The sequence below is a fragment of the Oreochromis niloticus genome, linkage group LG2 (genome assembly GCF_001858045.2).
Source record: "Oreochromis niloticus isolate F11D_XX linkage group LG2, O_niloticus_UMD_NMBU, whole genome shotgun sequence".
Classification (NCBI taxonomy): Eukaryota; Metazoa; Chordata; class Actinopteri; order Cichliformes; family Cichlidae; genus Oreochromis; species Oreochromis niloticus.
In genome coordinates, this window is record NC_031966.2 from 20300816 (window position 1) to 20319248 (window position 18433).

Sequence of the window (18433 nt, forward strand, 5' to 3'; positions counted from 1 at the left end):
ACTGTAACTAATGCAACCGTGTTACCCAATTTACCAGAAGAGGACAAATGAAAGGTTCCTTAATTTTTAAAAACTACGTTTATCCTTGACTTTCAGTCCATTACATCCCATCAGTTTTTTTCCTGAGAAAACACTAATACTACCACTATTGCCTTTGTAATAGTTTGAATTATTATATAAAAGATTGTATTTGAGCAAAGAGTTGTGACTCTTGAAAAGGTAGAATTCCAAATTTTCTTAAATTGATATAAATGAGGTTTTATTGGAAACTGAATAAGTATTTAGTAATGAAGTATGCTAATTAAATTGTCTACTTTTTTAGGTTCTGGGATATTAGTGAGATGCACCAAGCATCCACGACTGAAACACTTTTGATGCCTGAACTGTACAAATCGAATTTCTTTAAGGTTTAATATTTGTTTTTAACTGAAAATTATAACATAAAGGGTCTATTAGTCCACATTTTACATTGTTTAAAGCCCAAATGGGTTATGGGTTTATAGCTAAAAAAAAATCCATAAATAGAATAAAAAGGAGAAATAAAATAAAAGAGCCCAGTAAATACAAATGTGATTATAAATCAGTAGGCTGCTTGGCAAGTAAAAAACAAAGTAACTACAGGTACGAGGAAGGAACGTTTCCATCTGTATGTCATTGTGGTTGTTTTTTGTTTCTTCTCTAGTTAGTTTGACTGTTTGTTTAAAAATAATAATCTTGTTAGCTTTAAATGTTAATTTTCTGAGTCTATCGGCTTCAGGTTTGCTTTAAAATGCTGCTGGATATGTTTGGGTGTCTCTGTGTGATGAGTTTTACCTGGTGGCTTTATAGACAGTGATTGGCTGCACCGGGAGAGGGCGCAACAGCCACGGCTTACTTAACGCAGACACACATATGTGACAATGAAAAACAACCCAAACAAAACAAAACAAAGCCCTTTTGCAAACCTGCTGTGTCTGTTCAGTTTCCTCTGCGCAAATCCTTAGGCTATTATTTGTATAAACGCAAAACACCCGGGACTGTTTTACATTACCTGTCTGGTAGTTCCGTATTCGTAACTTGACGGTAAAAACTACATTTCCCAGAGCTGTTAGACATTTGGCTAGTTGGGACGTGTAGTTCATAGAGATACTGGAGCGCCGGCAGAGAAACCTGTTGTAAAACTACATTTCCCTTGTGGCATTTCGCAGGCTGGAGGCAGGAAGTGTGTGGAAGTTTGTTGATGGAAAAAAGTTCTAATGGTTATTTTCATGCCAGTGTAAAAAGTTACGTTTCTCTGGTTTGGCGACTCTCAGAAGACTGTGCCGAAGCTGTTTGGAGACACCAAAGGTAACATTAAATCACTAAACAGGAGCTAAAGAGCGCAGAAGCGTTTTTAAAAGCTAGTTTTAGATGTTTTAACACTTTTTTTTAGCTAACAACGGTAACGTATGTCAGCGTTTTGCTGGTGTTTGAAAGCTTGTAGCCACACAAGAATTTAGCTGCATCCGTTAACTTGTACGTTAGCTCAGTGACTGTGAGCTGTAGTTTGTTATTTAGCTTTTCGGAGAAGTTCAGGTCGATGTCAGTACAGTTCGGGTTAGCTGTGCTCTTCGCAGAGCTGTCAGTTCAGTGCTAATGTCATGTAGCTTCATAACAGATCAGTCTCGTACACTTAGTTTATCTCGTTTTTAGATTGCAAAGTGCAAGCAGATTTGGTCTGAAATGCATATTTTTTTCTGCTTGGTAGCATCAAGGCTTATGAACACAGTCACTGCAGAGAAATGGTTGGTATGCTGCTCCTCACCGCCACACCTTTGAGGTAGTGAGCATTAACCGAAAGCAGGCAGCTTTCTGGGTATTATAAGCTTGTATCCAGACACCTCCCTGTCTTACTCATCGCGGGAAAAGACATCCACCCTGCAAAATCAGCGACAGTGGAGTGTATTGAAACCATCAGGGGTAGCAGGGAAAGCATGCTTCAGGCAAAGCAGCGTGACACCCATAAGAGGAGCCCTCCGTCAGCTTCACACAGAGCCTGATATTGTCCCTGATGGAGGGACCAGTGCACGCCTGATTTCTGTCAGCAAGCCCAGGAAGCATAAGTGAAGTCTTAGTGAAGCTGGAGATGTCTGTTGTCATCATACATTCAGCTAATGATGAATGAAGCTTTCCTAATAGTTTTCTTGTGACCAACTTGAACAAATTTTTGAATGATTTCTTCTCTGGTGATAGGCAGACATAGGCGATATTTTCTCGTTAGCTTCTCTAGTTTGTTAGCACAAATGTCATAGGATTGTATCAGCATTGCACAAATATGTTGGCTGATTTTGTAACTCAGTACATCAGGTTTTTGTGGGCAAAATCTACAAAACGAGTGCAACAAAGAGCTGAAAGGCTTTAATGCAGTTTAGGTATTATTTATTTGTAAAGACAACTGAACCACTTTCCTGGCAAAAAGGAGAAGATTAAAAAACAAACCAAAAACATACAGAGGCCCAGAATATAAAAATCAGTTTATTACTACCCTCACTGACCACTTTATTACTGAGTTGGACCTTCTTTTTGGTCCCAGAGCTGTCTTAAATCTTCGTGGCATATCAAGATGCTCGAAACATTCCTCAGAGATTTTGGTCCATGTTGACATGATGGCACCACACGGTTACTGCAGATTTGTCCGCTGCCATAATGCGAATCTCCTGATTCATCCTAAAGGTGCTCTGTTGGCTTCAATATGGTGTGGAGGCCAAATATTTGAATATAATGGACTCATTGTCATATTCAGAAAACTTCTTTGAGATTATTTGAGCATTGTGACATGCTGCATCATCCTGCTGGAGGTGGCCATCAGAAGATGCATACACTGTGGTCATAAAGGGATGGGCATGGTCAGCAACAACACTCAGGAAGGCTGTGGCATTTAAGCAGTGCTCAGCTGGCCCTAAGGAGGGCAGACTATGCCAAGAAGATATCCCCCACAACATTACATCACTGCCACCAGCTAGAACTGTTAATTCAAATCATAATGGATCTGTGCTTTATTGGTGTTTATGCCAAATTCTGATCCTTCCATCCAAATTTTGCTGCAGAAATTGAGACTCATCATCAGCCCCGGCAAGATTCTTGAGCCAGTGTGAATTGTAGCCCCTGTTTCCTATTTATCTGCCGCAACCGGTTGGGGTGATGGCAGGACGACAAGACAAATTTATAGATGCTCTTCTGCATACCTTTGTCGTAACAAATGCTTATTACTGATGTCTTCCTGTCATTTCCAGACAGTCTTGTTTTTCTGCTCCAGCTTCACCAAGCACATTGCTGCTTACTGAATAGTTTCTCTTTTTCAGAAGATCTTTCAAATCATCTTCTGCAAACCCTACAGATGGTTATGTGGGAAAATCAGAGTACATCAGCAGTTTCTGAAATACTAAGAACAATTTAATGTTCCAAGTAGTATGATTGTTGCTATATAATAATGTTCAGCTAAGATGCACCAATCTATTGCCCAACATATTGGAGTATATCGTGCCATATTGCATGTGGCAGTGTGTTAGTAGGTGAATTTCATCTGTTGCTTCATGAGTTTTGCTCTGATTTACTGTTCAAGAATGGCATAGTATATGCTTGTTTTTTCTTTTTTTCAAGAAAAAAAGAAAAACATTCAATTATAAAAATTCATAATTAGTGTTGATTTTGTTTTGGTGTTTCTTTGTTTGTGATCTCGCACAGGGACCAGAACATCAAGAATAATGGGGAGCGAACCAGGCCCAGTTCAGATTGTCAATGTGTGTAAGGACGATCACTCTTTCACCTTGGAGCTCAATGCTTTGAGTCAGATCCTGCTGAACCCCAAGGTCCGAGACAAACGCGTGGTGGTGGTGTCAGTGGCCGGAGCCTTCAGGAAGGGGAAGAGCTTTCTGCTCGACTTCATGCTTCGATACATGCACAGACAGGTGAGACGTGCTGTAACCTGATCCTTCAGCGTGTCTCATCATCATATCTCTGTAAGATCAGCTAAAGTGCACTTCAGAGATCAGCTGAAGTGCACTTACAGTATCAGATGCTGGACTCTCATTGTGTGAAGCTAAGCTTCAGAGCAGGGTGCTAGAGATAGATTTTTGTCCTAAAGGTGTGATAACCTGTAGAATTAGTCCTGGTGTGTGGATTGCATGAGGACAGATGTGCCCCTCCCTGCTCTAACATGTGAACTAACTAGTTTACTGACTAGGAGTAAATGAGAATTTTGCCATGACCACTAAGGAGTAGAGTCTGTGAATGCCCTCTCTTAATTTCATTACTTTTATTCATTACTTTTACCATAGTGCCACCATCTGGCCTCACAACATGACTATTATGACATCTTTCAGTCACTGAACACTTTACACTCCACTGGGTACTTATTTGTTATGTAAATTATACAAAACAATTGGGATCTCCATTCATAATTCAGGGTATGGCTGAGTGAATAGCACTGAAGCTTTACCTGAAGGCCTCGGCTTTGCTGTGATGGGGGTTTAAAAGTGAAGTTTGCATTTCTGTGTTAGGACGAGGAGAAATGGATGGGTAACGATAACGAGCCTCTGACCGGGTTTTCTTGGAGAGGAGGGTCAGAACCAGAAACATCAGGCATCCAGCTGTGGAGCGAAGTTTTCCTTGTCCAAAAGAGCGATGGTGAAGAGGTACTCTAACATTTATGTGTGATTATTTGTTTTAAGAGAGTAAACATGTAAGCACTCAGATTTACTAATGGAATTCATATTGAAATATTGAGCTGATGTTCATTCATTGTTTTAGTTTTTCAGTGCCATAGTAATTTCTGGTCTCAGCCTTTCCTCTAACCTTTAGTCTGTGCTTATTACTTTATTACTCTAGCTGTAAAGGAATAAACGACATTTTGTAGGTTTGTATTTTATATTATTAAAAAGTGATGATTAAGTAACAAAGGTTTATAAATGCAGTGGACAGATCCCTGCATGCTGCAAGTGTCACTGCTACAAAGAGATGAGCTGGTTTCTGTTAGCCTCCAGCAAAGTTTAGAAGCAATCTTCTAAATTTAGACCAAGCGGTTCATCTGCCTACAGGCGTCTTTAGCTGCTTTTTCTGAAGGCAATTGTTCTGGGAGGATTTTTTTCCCCCTAACTGTCAAAACAGGTAATCTGGTGACTTTCTTATTGTCATTTTATTAATGTAAAAAAAATTGCGTTAAAGAAATTCTGCTTCTCTAAGATGGACTTTTATACCCTTGATGACCTTGACCTCAAGGTTAGAGGTCAGACATCCGTAAGCTGTATAATCATGTTTTGTTTCTAGATTCCTTGCATTCCTCATTTCTGCGTGTGGTGTCAGAGTATTTCAGTCATATCACAGATGAGTATAAAAGTTGAATGAATGAAAGCAAGGTTGGACGGTGGTTCAGATGCAGTAACTCATTAATACACGCATTTCAAACCTGTTTTAGAAATGTTTTTATGTCTAATTTCTCAACCATCGCCATATTTGGTCAGGTTACTGTGAAAGATCCCCTCAGTGTTATTTGTAAATTATTATTACTGCTAACTAGCTCGTCCAAAACCTTTTTATTCTATGTTTCACTTCTATCTGGCTCACTGCCCAGGTCCTCAATATCATGCAGAGTCTCTTATCTTGCAGTCAGATGCCCTCTAACTCCACTGTGTTGAACTGCGATGGTAGTTCTGCTCTCTGAACCGCTGCAAGCTGAACCAGCAGCTGGTGGAGAACTGCTTCATATGCCACTGCACTGAGCTTGATGAGGTTTCAGAGCGAAACTGGAGGCAGTCTAAAATCTGAAATCTGAGCACATGTCATAGCACGTGATTCCTACATTTACCCCATGTGGCGTATCTTCTCCCTCTCTGCTGCTGCAGGTGGCTGTGGTGTTGATGGACACTCAGGGAGCGTTTGACGACCAGTCCACTGTGAAGGACTGTGCCACCATCTTTGCCCTCAGCACTATGACCAGCTCCATACAGGTGACGATCTGCTCTGAGCATCACTAAATCAGTATTTTCTTGATACTGTTGTAAAGTGTGCCAACATGTTTTTGTCTTGTTTAGATCTACAATCTCTCACAGAACATCCAGGAGGACGACCTGCAGCAGTTACAGGTCAGTTTGGATTGGTGTTTGGAAAATCCCACCAAAGATTTTAAGCTCCATACGATTAAATCTAGTTAATGTTTAGACTTAGACTCTCACACATAATACTTTCCACGTGGTGCTGGCTCTGATATTGTATTAATTCATTCACAGCAGCTACTTTAAGGAGTCAACTTTTAAACAGTTTTGTTTGGTCTACTCTGTTATGCTCATGTGTTTTATTTCATACTTGAAGTTTTTCTGCATCTGATAGAAGTAATTTCACTGCCTAACATCAGTCATGCGCCACATTTTTGAATTTCACTGTTAATTTTCCATTATGGGCGTCGCCTCCTCCTCTTTCTCCTTGTAGCTGTTCACCGAGTATGGTCGTCTCGCCATGGATGAGATCTTTCAGAAGCCCTTTCAGGTATCAGAAACAAAGACAGTCAGTGATCTGTGTTTTTTGTTTTTTTTGTTCTCTTGTTCTCTAACACGTTCTCTCTCCTCCTGCAGTCTTTGATGTTTCTGATCAGGGACTGGAGCTTTCCCTACGAGTACAGCTATGGGTTCCAAGGCGGGAATCAATTCCTGGATAAACGGTTACAGGTACCAGCCACGTGTTGATGATTTGGCAGAGTATCATAAATGCACTGTGGCTGTGAATTTTTATGTAACTGATCTGAAATGATGAGTTTCAGCAGTGCTTGTTTGTTTTTTATTTGTTTGCTTGGTTGGTTGTTTTTTGTTTTTTTTTTAGGTTAAGGAGGCTCAACACGAGGAGCTGCAAACAGTCAGGGAGCACATTCGTTCATGCTTCACCAACATATCCTGCTTCCTCTTACCTCACCCTGGTTTAAAAGTTGCCACCAGTCCTGCCTTTAAGGGACAGCTCTGTGGTAAGGTCCTCAGGTTTTTGTGATATTTTTAGTTGGATGGCCTTCAGCAGAGTGCACTCCTGAGTTTAGATTTTTGTTTTTAATTTATTGTTATTTATTGTCAGATGTGGGTCCTGAGTTCAGAGACCAGCTGAAGATTTTGATTCCCAAACTGCTGCATCCAGACCGTCTGGTGGAGAAAGAAATAAATGGAAACAAAGTCACATGCAGCGGCCTGCTCGAGTTTTTCAAGGTGAGATCACAATCAGATATTTACAGGCCTTTTTCTTTTAGTTCATTGGCTAGAAATGTTAAACATTTGCTTTACTTTACCTGCTCTGAAGTTTTCTCTTTCTCTGAGTATAAAGAAGCTCATTTTGAAGCTGTTCACCTGAGCTAGAGACAGGGTTTAAAAAAGAAACAATGGGGGGGGGGCAATGGAAAACATGCCTTAGCCCACTTCCTTTAAAATTTGCCAGATGTTTTGAGTCTACTGCCATCCTGTGTCTATTACTGTTTATAGATCACAGTGAAAAGGCACAAAATCCTCATGTTTTTTGTAACTAAATATTAGTCTATGATTTTACGGTTCAAACAACTCATCTACTTCTAGAAACTTTCCTTCTGCTTTGCAGTTGTAGAAATAGAAACATGTCTTGCCAGTTAGCAGGAATCTCAACAATGGCTCTGGGCAGGTTTCAAGCTACCAAGATCAAGTATGTAAGGAAGTAAGTAGTAAGGAAATCCGCCAACCCATCTTATTCCAGTTACCCAGTTCAGGGTTGCGGAGGGTGCTGGAGCCTGTCCCCACTGAGGGGAGAAAGCCATAATTGTGATTTCAAGAGCCACCAGGATATTTAAAAAAAGCTCAAATTAAGTTTTATTAAACTTTTTCCTTGTATGTTACATTTACACCAACACGGTCAGCATCTGTGGCTCATCTCACAGGCACAAAGAAAGGTCTAATTTATTTCAAGTTATGGTTATATTATGTTAAGAAAAAAAAGTGTACCTCCATCTTGCCGGTATCTGTGGAACAGATGTGTGTGTGATTGGATTATATGGGTCCTGGTTAAGCTGTTACAAAGTAGATGATTGTCTCTCTAGACAGCTGCTGTCTTGGATTTCTCTACCCAGAGTTCTCCAAATCTGTGTCTGAACAGTTCTTTCTGTTTTGTGTCACCAGGTTTATATCAAGATTTATCAGGGAGAAGGCCTACCGCAGCCAAAGACTATGCTCATGGTACGTATACTGTTTATGCCAGTTTGACCAGGCACTTAGTTTTGCTCTTGAGTAGGTCACTCTTTATCATCTTTACCATGTGTGTGTCTGTCTCACCAGGCCACAGCAGAGGCCAATAACTTGGCAGCTGTGGCGTCAGCCAAAGACCAGTATTACAGGAACATGGAGAAGGTGAGTTCATGTTAATCTCTGTGGTGATCCCTGATTTTTATCATTCCCATTAGTCACTACCTTAAAGTGCTTGGTGCCTCAGTAATCTACAGAGTAAAGGGGGTTACATTTATCGGCTGTAATGTTGAATTTGAAACACCCTCCCTCTCTATGATTCTGTGCTTTTACTAAGGTCTGTGGAGGAGACCTGCCTTATGTTTCTCCAGAGTCCCTGGAAGAGAAACATCAGTTTTTCATCCGGGAGGCTCTTCATGTCTTTGCATCCACCAAGAAGATGGGCGGACAGGAGTTTTGTAACCGTTACCAGGAGAAACTGGAAAAGGAGCTATTGGAAATGTGGGAGTCATACCTGAAGCACAACGAGGTAAAGAGTGGTTTGTTTTACCCTCTTTTATTATCTAAGTATAAAAATCAATTAATGAACATGGGCACACATGATTTAATTTCAGTTTTGTTCCTAATCACTTGCTCTTTCTCTTTGTTTTCAAAGTCCAAAAACCTCTTCAGCGCCTTCCGAACTCCTGCTGTGCTCTTTGTCCTGGTGTGCCTCCTCTACGTGCTCTCTGGCTTGCTTCTTTTTATCGGCCTGTCCACCTTCGCCATGTTGTGTGACTGCACTCTTGGTGCGGTCATGGTGGCCATGCTGACGTGGGCCTTTATCCGCTACTCGGGTCGGTACCGAAATGTGGGAGGAGCCATCGACCAGGCTGCTGGCGTCGTTCTGGAGCAGGTGAGAATAAAGGAAGAGAGGCATTTGTGTCTCAAAGCTCTCATTGCTGGATTCTGTTTTAGTGTAATGCACCAGTTACAGCCACTAGAGGGAGCACTTGGTGTTGTAGAGAGCAACAAAACCACCAATCACAGGATTAAAAATAAAAAGTCTGGTTCTCTAATAAAATCGGCTTATACAACACATTTGAATAGTGTGAATTATTACTTTAGTGTTAGTAAAGAGGTTTAAGTGTCTGAGCAGATAGCTTTGTCCTATGTTAAGTTTAAATCCTTCACTGACAGTATGAGTGTGATAGGGATCTGGGGAAAGTTTACAAACTGGTTAAAGCAGTTGTGCCCGAGGAGTTTTCCTGAGCCTAGATAAAGTGCGGTCAAACCTTTTCAGAGTTAACTTGAAAAACTTCAGCAACGAGGACACTAAGTGGACCTCACTCACTAAGCTGATCTTGAAAAGTGTTGGTAACGTGAAATCTGAAAGTTTGAAATGCCTGTAAAAGTAGAAGTTACTTTCAGCTGCTTGCTTATTAACAAGGGGGTCTGTACGGGTAGCGCTGCATTTTTGATTTGTCAGGTTTTTATGCTGGAGAAACTTCCTGACACAACCCCAAAGGGGATTTATGTCTTCTTCTGGGATTAAACCGGAGGTCTCTTTGCTTGTTAGGCTAAAGCGATGCTGTGTGTTTCATGTTGGTTAATGACATAGAATCAGAATCATCAGGCAGTTATGCAGCTGTTTAAAAGTGCTGCAGCAAGTCGGCTGTCCACTAGGGCTGGGATTCGTCACTGATTTCTAGAATCGATTTGATTCAGATTCACAAGGTCCCAATTAGATTCAATCCACGATTTGATTTGATTTGATTTGATTTGATTCGATTTGATTTGAATCTGGGAAATTTTGCCTCAGACAGTCAGAAATATTATAATTCTGATCATTTATCAGTACATATCCATATTTTTATATCTGTAAAAAGAAAGCTGGCACCTGTGAGACTTCATCAGAGGTGTAAGCATTACAGCAGATGTTTGTGTTTGTGTCAAAGTAACTGAGCATAAAACACTGAAGAACATGAAGGAGATTTTCCTGGCCTGGCTTTTTATAGCAGATAACCACCTTAAAAAATATTCGGCAGTAGAACAAAAAACGGAAGAAAACCATGAATCAACAGACAAACATTACCTGATGCTGCTTGAAGTGAAGCAGAGCAAAGGTTTGCAGATGTTTAATTAGAGACTCAGCTAAGCATTTTGCAATTTCGCATAATTTTAAAAAGTTTCTTCAGTATTGAACAGCAGAAATTAGGCTTTCTTGTTGGAAGTCATTTAAATTTAAAAAAAAAAAACAGCGACTGTGCTGTAAACAACAGTAGACTGGTGCGTAATAAGCAAGTGAATAATGAAGAAAGCATTGATTTTTAGAACTGTTCTTGAAGTACACTGAGAGAGAGAGAGAGAGCTCTGCAGGAAGTGTGATTTTTATCATGATGGAAGCAAAACAGCAAAAGTAAGAGGGAATTCATGACGATCTTTATGTGAAGCGAAATGTGGAGCTTAGTTTGGGTCTTCTTTTGCTGCTGGTTCAATCAATTTTGGTTGGAGAGAGATAAAACGTGCAGCTTCAGAATCTAGCGCAAAAAAAGTGGTAAACACAAAGTGCGGACCCGCCAACGCATCAGAATCTGTAAGCTGTCGGCTTTCAGCCCCAACGGCGTGTCCGTGTACAGACCTAAAAATAAATCGATATCACGTTATTCAAGCTAGAATTGATTTTAATCGGAAAATCGATAATCAAAAACCACCCCTACTGTCCACTCTCATAAAGGAGGTGGTGAAGAAAGGAAAAACATTCAGACAGTGTATTTAAAAAATGACATAGAATCAGAATCATCAGGCATCATTTTTGTACAAAAATGATAAATTCCTTAAAAAAGAATATGGGACCTCACAGGTGTGACTACATGAAAATCACAGGGTAATTATGTGAGCTGCTAGAAAGCTGACAGCCTCAAGTTGTTAAACTGAGTGTATAAACGACTCTGCTTCATTAGTTGATAATCACCAAAAAGCTGTGATTTTTTTCCCCTTGCCCTCTAAACCTCTCCCGTGGTTAAATATTATAGTCACATTTCTAACTCAAGGCTGATAAATTGCAAAAAAAATGTCTATTTCTTATTTTTAACCACGTGAGAAAGCAAAATTGTTTGTATTTGATACAAACTGCACACAAATGTGACTGACCTATGGAGATAGCTGCATGTGTTTTCTGGTTTCTCCACGAAGACATTAACATCGTTGGCTTTGGTTGTTCACCAGGCAGGAATTGTGAGAGGAGAAGTTTAAACGCTTCCCATTTTCTTGCCTTCATTCACCTGGCTGGTGGCAGCATGAAGTGGATATCCAGCCCACTGGACTCTAGCCTGTGGCTCTTCTGAGGGACTTCAAGCCAAGAGACATAATTGTTTTTTAGGTTATCCTGAGTCAGCTACATGGTCTCCTTTCAGAATACCTCACCTGGGGGGCATCCTAGTCAGATACCCGAACCACCTCAACCTGCTGTGTAGGAGTAGCAGCTCTGCTCTGACTGAGCTGCTCATCTCTAAAGCAGAACCCAGACACCCTTCAGAGCAGGGATGTCAAAACTCATTTTATCGTGGGTTGCATACAGCCCATTTTGATATGAAGTGGGACAGACCAGCAAAACTCCTTTTCTATTAGTGTAAAGACATTTAATCCTATTTAATATAAGAAAAAGAAGTGCATTTTCAGCAGCACATCACAGTTTTTTTTTAATGGTAAAGAATTGCTGCTGCAGTAAATGAAAGTAATCTGTCAGTGTGAATAAATAAAAATGTATATTTACAGATTACATGTGTAACTATATGTACACATGTAATCTGTAAAATTACAAAAGTTCTGGTAGCTCTCTGCCCAGAGAGGGGGGCAGATCCCTTATCAGTTGGAAAAGCTGCGAAATTTATATAAATTAATGCTATCCTATAGTTGTTTCAAAGCCATCAGTGGGCCAGATATGAGTCTTTGCCTGCCCAATTCTGGCCCCCAGGCCTTATGTTGACACCCATGCTCCAGAGGAAGCTAATTTCCGCTGCTCATATCTGTGATCTCATTCTTTCCGTCCCTACCCTCATGGCCATAGGTGAGTTAGATCTACTAGTATATGGACAGCGTTGCGTTCACGCCTTTACCACAGCTGACCAGTATGACGTGGACATGAATGTCAGAAAGTCTAACACTGGGGACACCAATGGGGGAGGGGAGTGGACAGGGGGTGCTACACCCCTGTTTCCTGCACCCTACCCGGTGTAGGGGTGGGATGTTGTTTCAGGGGGTGCATCCGCTCGCCCGCACTTTAGAGGGGGGGTTGCGTATGTGTCATTGTGTCACCGGTGTGTGGGTGTGTGTGTGAATGATTGGCCTGCATGTTTGTTTATATAAGTGTACACGGTCAGTTTGTCTGTGTGTTTAGGTATGGCTGGGCCTGAGCCGATAGAGTCTATAGAGCTCATCTTGGAGCAGTCCAACACTGAGCTGCTGTGTGGGGCGGGCATGTCTGAAACTGCTGAGCCATCTGACGAGCAGCTGAAGCTGAAGGAGTATATTTGTTATCACATTGTGGTCCAACTGTATAACACATGCCAGTTTTCACCAGTTATTTGCAGACTGTGTTGGAGCTTGATGGCCTACATACAGCAGAGTTATCAGGGCTTGTTTTCTGAAAGTGGCTCGACTGTTACTTCTTGTAACGGAGCTGATAAGAGAGGTGAGACTGAACCATGACCATGCAGTAAATGTGTGACCCGCGAAGCCTCAACAATGAGCTACTGAAGGCCAGTTTGATGGTGCTCTTTGTGGATTATTGTAATGCTTTCACAAAAATTTGTTGCTGATAAATGGTGATTATTAAGAACACATAAAAATAAAAATGTATGATGTATGTGTCCAACATGAAAAAGGACTGAAACAGAAAATGAAAGTGTTCCAGCCCTCAGAGGCTGTCTGAAGTCCATTCTCGAATCTTGAGTTCACTTTCCTTACAAGTTCCTCGAGCGTGCCATCGCTGGCAGAGTTTTAAAACAGTGATGGATACAGCAACCAGAACTGAAGTCAGTGAACACTCCAAACACTCGCATCAGCTCTCTCTCTCCTGTTCTTTCTCCTTTCAGGCCACTGTGATGCTGAACAAGTCGAGAGGGACAAGCATGGTGGACCACAAGAAAACCCGTTAAAAGACCTCCACGCTCTCTTCATAATCCAATGCAAACGGCACCCACAGCAAGCACACAGTCAGCACCCAAAGCCTTATCATGCCACCCAAGCTCAACAACACTGACACGGGGTAGCAAGATGATGCCACTTCACCAGCATCTCTATTATGCATAATATTCTGCCTGTCAAAGGTTCTGTTATTCTCTGAGGCAGGGACGTAAACTGTATTTTATGTCTTAAATTGACACTGCCATCACTTTACAAGTTTACAATTGGTCTTAATAGACAAGTCAATGTTTACCTTAAACCTAAAAACACTTTTATTTTCTACTTCAAGCTTAATGCATCTGCATTGGCCGTATGTTGCTCAGACAGGGTTTCTGCGGTGTATCTTTAAATAGTTTCCTAAAATGCTAGCTTTAAAGCGTATACATTTATTCAGGTTTCTGTGAGGTTTTCTTTGTTTTCGCTCATTGACTTTAAAACATTCCAGCTTGTTTGTAGATTGGCTTCATATTTTAATATAAACTAGCATTTCTTGGGAGGCTGAATGGCACTTCTTTGAGGGGAGAATAAACACAGTTTTTTGCTCTACACAGCACAGCATGGAGCCTGTATGTAATGTGAGATTCACTTGTTTGTTCTTTTATGGAAATATGCCATCCTTTGTTTATCCGAGTACTAAATGATAGACCACATGGAATATACACTCCATAAAAAATTCCAAAGGAAAGACAGTATTAGAATGCTGATAAGTGTTGATTGACCAAATAAACTGCTTTAATTATGTTAAGAGTCAGCGCTAATGTAAAATTGTAATGATGTCAAAAATCAGTGAGTTTAAGCGATAATACAGTCCAAAGCATGGGATAGGATACAGGATTGTCTCTTTAAAGACATTTAAACATGCTAGTAAATTAATTTAAGACATACGTGAAACTAATGACAAGCAAAATGTTTGCATAGAACAAAAAAAACAGGAGAAATGAGCAGAAAATTGTAGCACAGCTGTTATCCTGAATTTTTGTACAAGTGTTTCATTTTTCAGAGGGCTGCAACACTTGGACGTGGAGATTATAATCATGTAACATATGGCATTGTTAGTTATGCTTTCCCCTCAAATGATCTTGTGATGTTTTAAGTGACGGGTAATGGTCTATACTGTCAGCAGAGATAACATGGTGACACCCCACCCTATTCAAAAGCCCCACTTTTAAAATAGCTGTAACTAAAGTGGATATTTAAACTGCTTCGCATTAATTTGTTCTATAAAAAAAAACCAATTTAAACATTTGTTAAGTTGTGTGAGGTAAAACTTGGATTTATCTGCCTCCCGGTTCAGCTCAAAACTACCGTTTCAAATGACAGACTTTTACTGCGAAAGAAAAATAATCAATATGGGCTAACTTGATTCTTACATCCTTGTTTGCATGCAGCCAGTTAACCATTTAATCTTTAGCAAATCAACAAGTTATACTGAGGAATAAAAAGCTGGACCACTCAGTGGATTTATTGTATTTTAGTTTGTTTTTGTGGGGCCAAGCAGGCGCTGCTCCGGCCAGCTCAGAGTAAATCAGGTAGTGGATTAAAGGACGATGATTATTTGTAGCTATGCCCTACATCTCTAAATATGTAATGTGCATGATAACGTGAAGATGGCTCCTGTAACTATGCAGCAGTATGCACTTTAATAACTAATACTAAAAAAAAAAAAAAACAACCCAAAAAGCTGTACAATGATGCTTTATTCTCACAGTGATTCCATATTACTCTTAATGATACAAATCCACATAGTAAAGGGCCAAAAATTCCCAAATTGAATATGATATTGAATATTTGTGATTTTTGACCATCATTTTGCACTTTCCATTTCTGTCTCTTTCCACGAGAGGAGGGAACTGTTTAAATTGTTTTTAAAAAAAGCAGTTATTATTGCACTTCCCCTCCTCTTTGGTGCTTTTTGTACACAGCTTGTTCCAAAGGCGAGCAAATGCATGCAACACTGCAGCCCCAGCTAATGCAGTCATCTCTTGCAGGTATATGGTGGCTTTAACTTGAGAAGTGCTGTTTTATAGAGAATAAACAGGAGCCTCAAACTGTTGATCCAGCGTTTCTGGTCTGTTCATTTCTCTGCTGTTTCCACCAGCAGGCTTACCTCTGTGAATAAGCAAATCAGCACAGTTACAAAAATACTACTTATGCAAAGCTCTTACATCACCATTGCATTTGATGTAACTGCGCAGCCAAAGAATTGATTGCCACAGATTGCGTTTGAATTTTTGAATGATATTGGATTAGATCAAATCACATTAAACTCTGTTGTCATCGTGCAACGAGAGCCAAGCAAAATGCTGTTCATAAAACTACATAGTGCAAGCAGTACTCAAGTGAATGTAGGTCTTACAAACACAGATTATTGCACAAATGAGCAAAACACTGATAAAGAGAAAGTGTAATATGACAGGATACATGTGTGTTTACAGTACAAATAATCAAGCAGTTTACATTATGTAATATTCAGTCCAATGAATGAGTAATGCACATAAACAATGAGTCAATACAGTATGTCATGTAACATGTAAAGTATATGTACTAGTAATACAAAGTGGGTACTATGCGGTAGGTATGTAGCTACAATATGAACAATAATAAATTGTAGGCTACTGTATGAGTTATTGTAGCTGTCTCCATTAATCTGTGTTGCATCTTTGTCCAACAAACTAACTGTATTTTTTATAGCTTTCCCTCTGTACCCCACAGATGTTGATATTGATTGATTTAAAATCAATCAATATAGGATTGGATTTTAGACTTTAATTCAGGATATTTATCTGAAGTGTTGCATTAACTGGTTAGAAATTACAACACTTTTTATACACAGTCCCCTGTTTCCCCAAATTTGAGGATAAAAATTAATTGGACAGTTGACTGACAATTATTTTCATGGCCAGGTGAGACCTGGTCCCTCTTATTTCATCACAAATGAAGCAAACAATGTGTGAACCTGATTCAGTGTGTGAAATTTATATTTTACAGCTTTGGCTTTAATTTTAAATATGGGGACTAAGGAGATGTCAGTACAGGTGAAGGAGGCTGGAAAGACCACACAAGAAAATTTAAGTGCATGATGACAGAATTGTTTCCATGCTTCAGAAAAACACCTTCACACCATCAAACCAAGTCAGGAACACTCTCAAGCAGGTAAGTGTATCATTGTCAAGGTCTAAATTCAAGCCACACCTTGATGAATGGAAATGCAGAGGCTTTGGAACAATGTACCAGATTAGACTTTGCCAACACATGGGCAGATAAAACCAAGATTAACTTGTACCCGAATTTGTATTATTACAGGACAGTCTAGGCAATGAGACAACAGTTTTTTTCTGTAATTTTACCCATTTATTTCTTACAAATTAAGTCCAAAGACTCCCACTGGCAGATTTATTTCATTAATTTGAACTTACTACTAGAAACAGCACTCTAATGTGTAGTTAAAATTCTTTACACTGACAGAAAGGGGAGTTTAGATGGTCTGGCCCACTTGAAATGTGGCCCATAATGAGTTTATAAAATGAGTTTGACATCCCTGGTCTAGGCCCTTAGAAAGCAGGGATCTTATAATAAGTTTTACTTGCAGATAAGATAAAAATTCTTAATCCTTTCAAGAGTTTTACTCCCCACATAAAGGGAAAGATATTCCACTAATGGCCACGCATTTCTGTAGCACTTTAACATCACATGAGAATAATTATGTTGTATTTAAAATATATCAAATTTTCCTCCTGGAACCATTCCCAGCTGGTAGTAAATGAGATGCCTAAAATTATAAGCAATATAGTCCTCTTTAAGTGAAAGCCTTACTTCTTTTATATATTAATAGAAAGCATTAACCCACCAGTGAGGGAACTCGGGGTGTATACAAGCCATAAGAAAGGACAGCTTTGTTGACATTTGTTTCATTTTAATGACTTAGATCCACAGTGATAAAGGAAACACTGTCCACCTCTTTGCTGCCCTCTCTTGTAGTCTTTAATGTATATATAGTGTTGTTCTTTTTTTTAACAATGAATGAAAGGCCATGACACCATCTTTGTTTTTATTCCGCGTAATGAATGTAGGTCATTTTGCAAGCAGTGTGTTTACATAGCATCGCCGTAACTCGACCCATATTACGCATAAGTCTGCGTGCACGAACTGAAATTTTAGCCTCATTTCACACCCTGTATACATGCACGGACTCTGCTATCCGCCTCACGTGTCATTCTCGTCACTCATGTTCCACGCTGGCTTCGTTCTGCCTGAACATCTGCCCCTTATCCTCTCCTCTCTCCCTAACTGCGTGCCGACGCCGTCCGTACAAAAACTCCGCTACAGCGAATTTCGGGTCCCTTGTTTCCTTATATGGTGATGAGCGTCGCAGCCTGGCCCCTCCCTCAAACTGTGAGCGAGGCGCGTGCACTAACCGCCGCCGCCGCTCACCGTTCGCTTCCATATTTGGAAGTGAGTTCAACAAAAACCGCAAGGAGGGGAGGGCAGGGGAGAGGAGAAGAGAGAGGATGGATGATGAAGATTTTCCTCCCACTCTGGAAACCCGCTCCGCGTCCGGCTGGGAGATGAATGTTGGTCATTAACAGCGACAGACTGGTCTCACCTATCAAACACCCCTCACGCGGTTTATGTAATAATTATCACGGCTTTTAAAGGGCAGTTAAAAATGGCAACTGGAATAAACGCTGCAGTCGTGCTATTTTTACTCACCATAAAGTGCCACTGAAGGTTAAATAGGCCTCACTAGCCAAGATTTGTAGGTTTTTCCACATTCTAAGAAAAACACATATTCCCATAATGCACTCTGTTATCGGTTTGGTATGTTTGATTTGTTCACGTACACTTGCCGCCACCACCCTAATGAAATATACATACATCAGATGGCAATGGGAAAATTGTGAAACGATACATATTATATATTTAAAAAAATATTATATATTTAAAAATGAGTTGAAAATTAAACCAGCCACTTAGTGCCTGGTTAGTGCCTGGTTTCATTTTGCGTGGATTAGATTCGAGGCCCTCTCTGTGTTATCGTCATGTTTGTTAATGACCAGTAAGCACAACAGCCG

General features: G+C 40.2%; 1 protein-coding gene and 1 long non-coding RNA gene across 2 annotated transcripts; one reads left to right on the forward strand and one right to left on the reverse strand.

Annotated features, from left to right (window-relative positions):
• The first annotated feature begins 1165 nt into the window (after positions 1 to 1165).
• atl3 (atlastin 3) lies at positions 1166 to 15066 on the forward strand. The gene is made up of 14 exons (XM_003444747.5): positions 1166 to 1326; positions 3703 to 3926; positions 4518 to 4652; positions 5859 to 5963; positions 6048 to 6098; positions 6442 to 6498; positions 6585 to 6677; positions 6829 to 6967; positions 7072 to 7199; positions 8133 to 8189; positions 8289 to 8360; positions 8533 to 8724; positions 8851 to 9090; positions 13271 to 15066. The coding sequence occupies exons 2-14, from the start codon at positions 3723 to 3725 to the stop codon at positions 13331 to 13333; spliced, it is 1536 nt and encodes a 511-aa protein (XP_003444795.1). The 5' UTR covers positions 1166 to 1326; positions 3703 to 3722; the 3' UTR covers positions 13334 to 15066.
• On the reverse strand, positions 14411 to 18316 carry LOC112848147 (uncharacterized). The gene is made up of 2 exons (XR_003222095.1): positions 17569 to 18316; positions 14411 to 15470 (listed from the first exon to the last, which is right to left on the reverse strand). It is a non-coding gene; the product is annotated as an uncharacterized LOC112848147 (long non-coding RNA).
• Between the last annotated feature and the right edge of the window lie 117 nt (positions 18317 to 18433).

What these genes read in the sequence shown, in the direction of transcription:
- atl3 (XM_003444747.5), top strand. Translation starts at nt 3,723, where the DNA reads ATGGGGAGCGAACCAGGCCCAGTTCAGATTGTCAATGTGTGTAAGGAC. An exon ending in TCCTGGATAAACGGTTACAG is followed by an intron (nt 6,678 to 6,828) that starts GTACCAGCCACG and finishes TTTTTTTTTTAG; the next exon opens with GTTAAGGAGGCTCAACACGA. An exon ending in ATTACAGGAACATGGAGAAG is followed by an intron (nt 8,361 to 8,532) that starts GTGAGTTCATGT and finishes GCTTTTACTAAG; the next exon opens with GTCTGTGGAGGAGACCTGCC.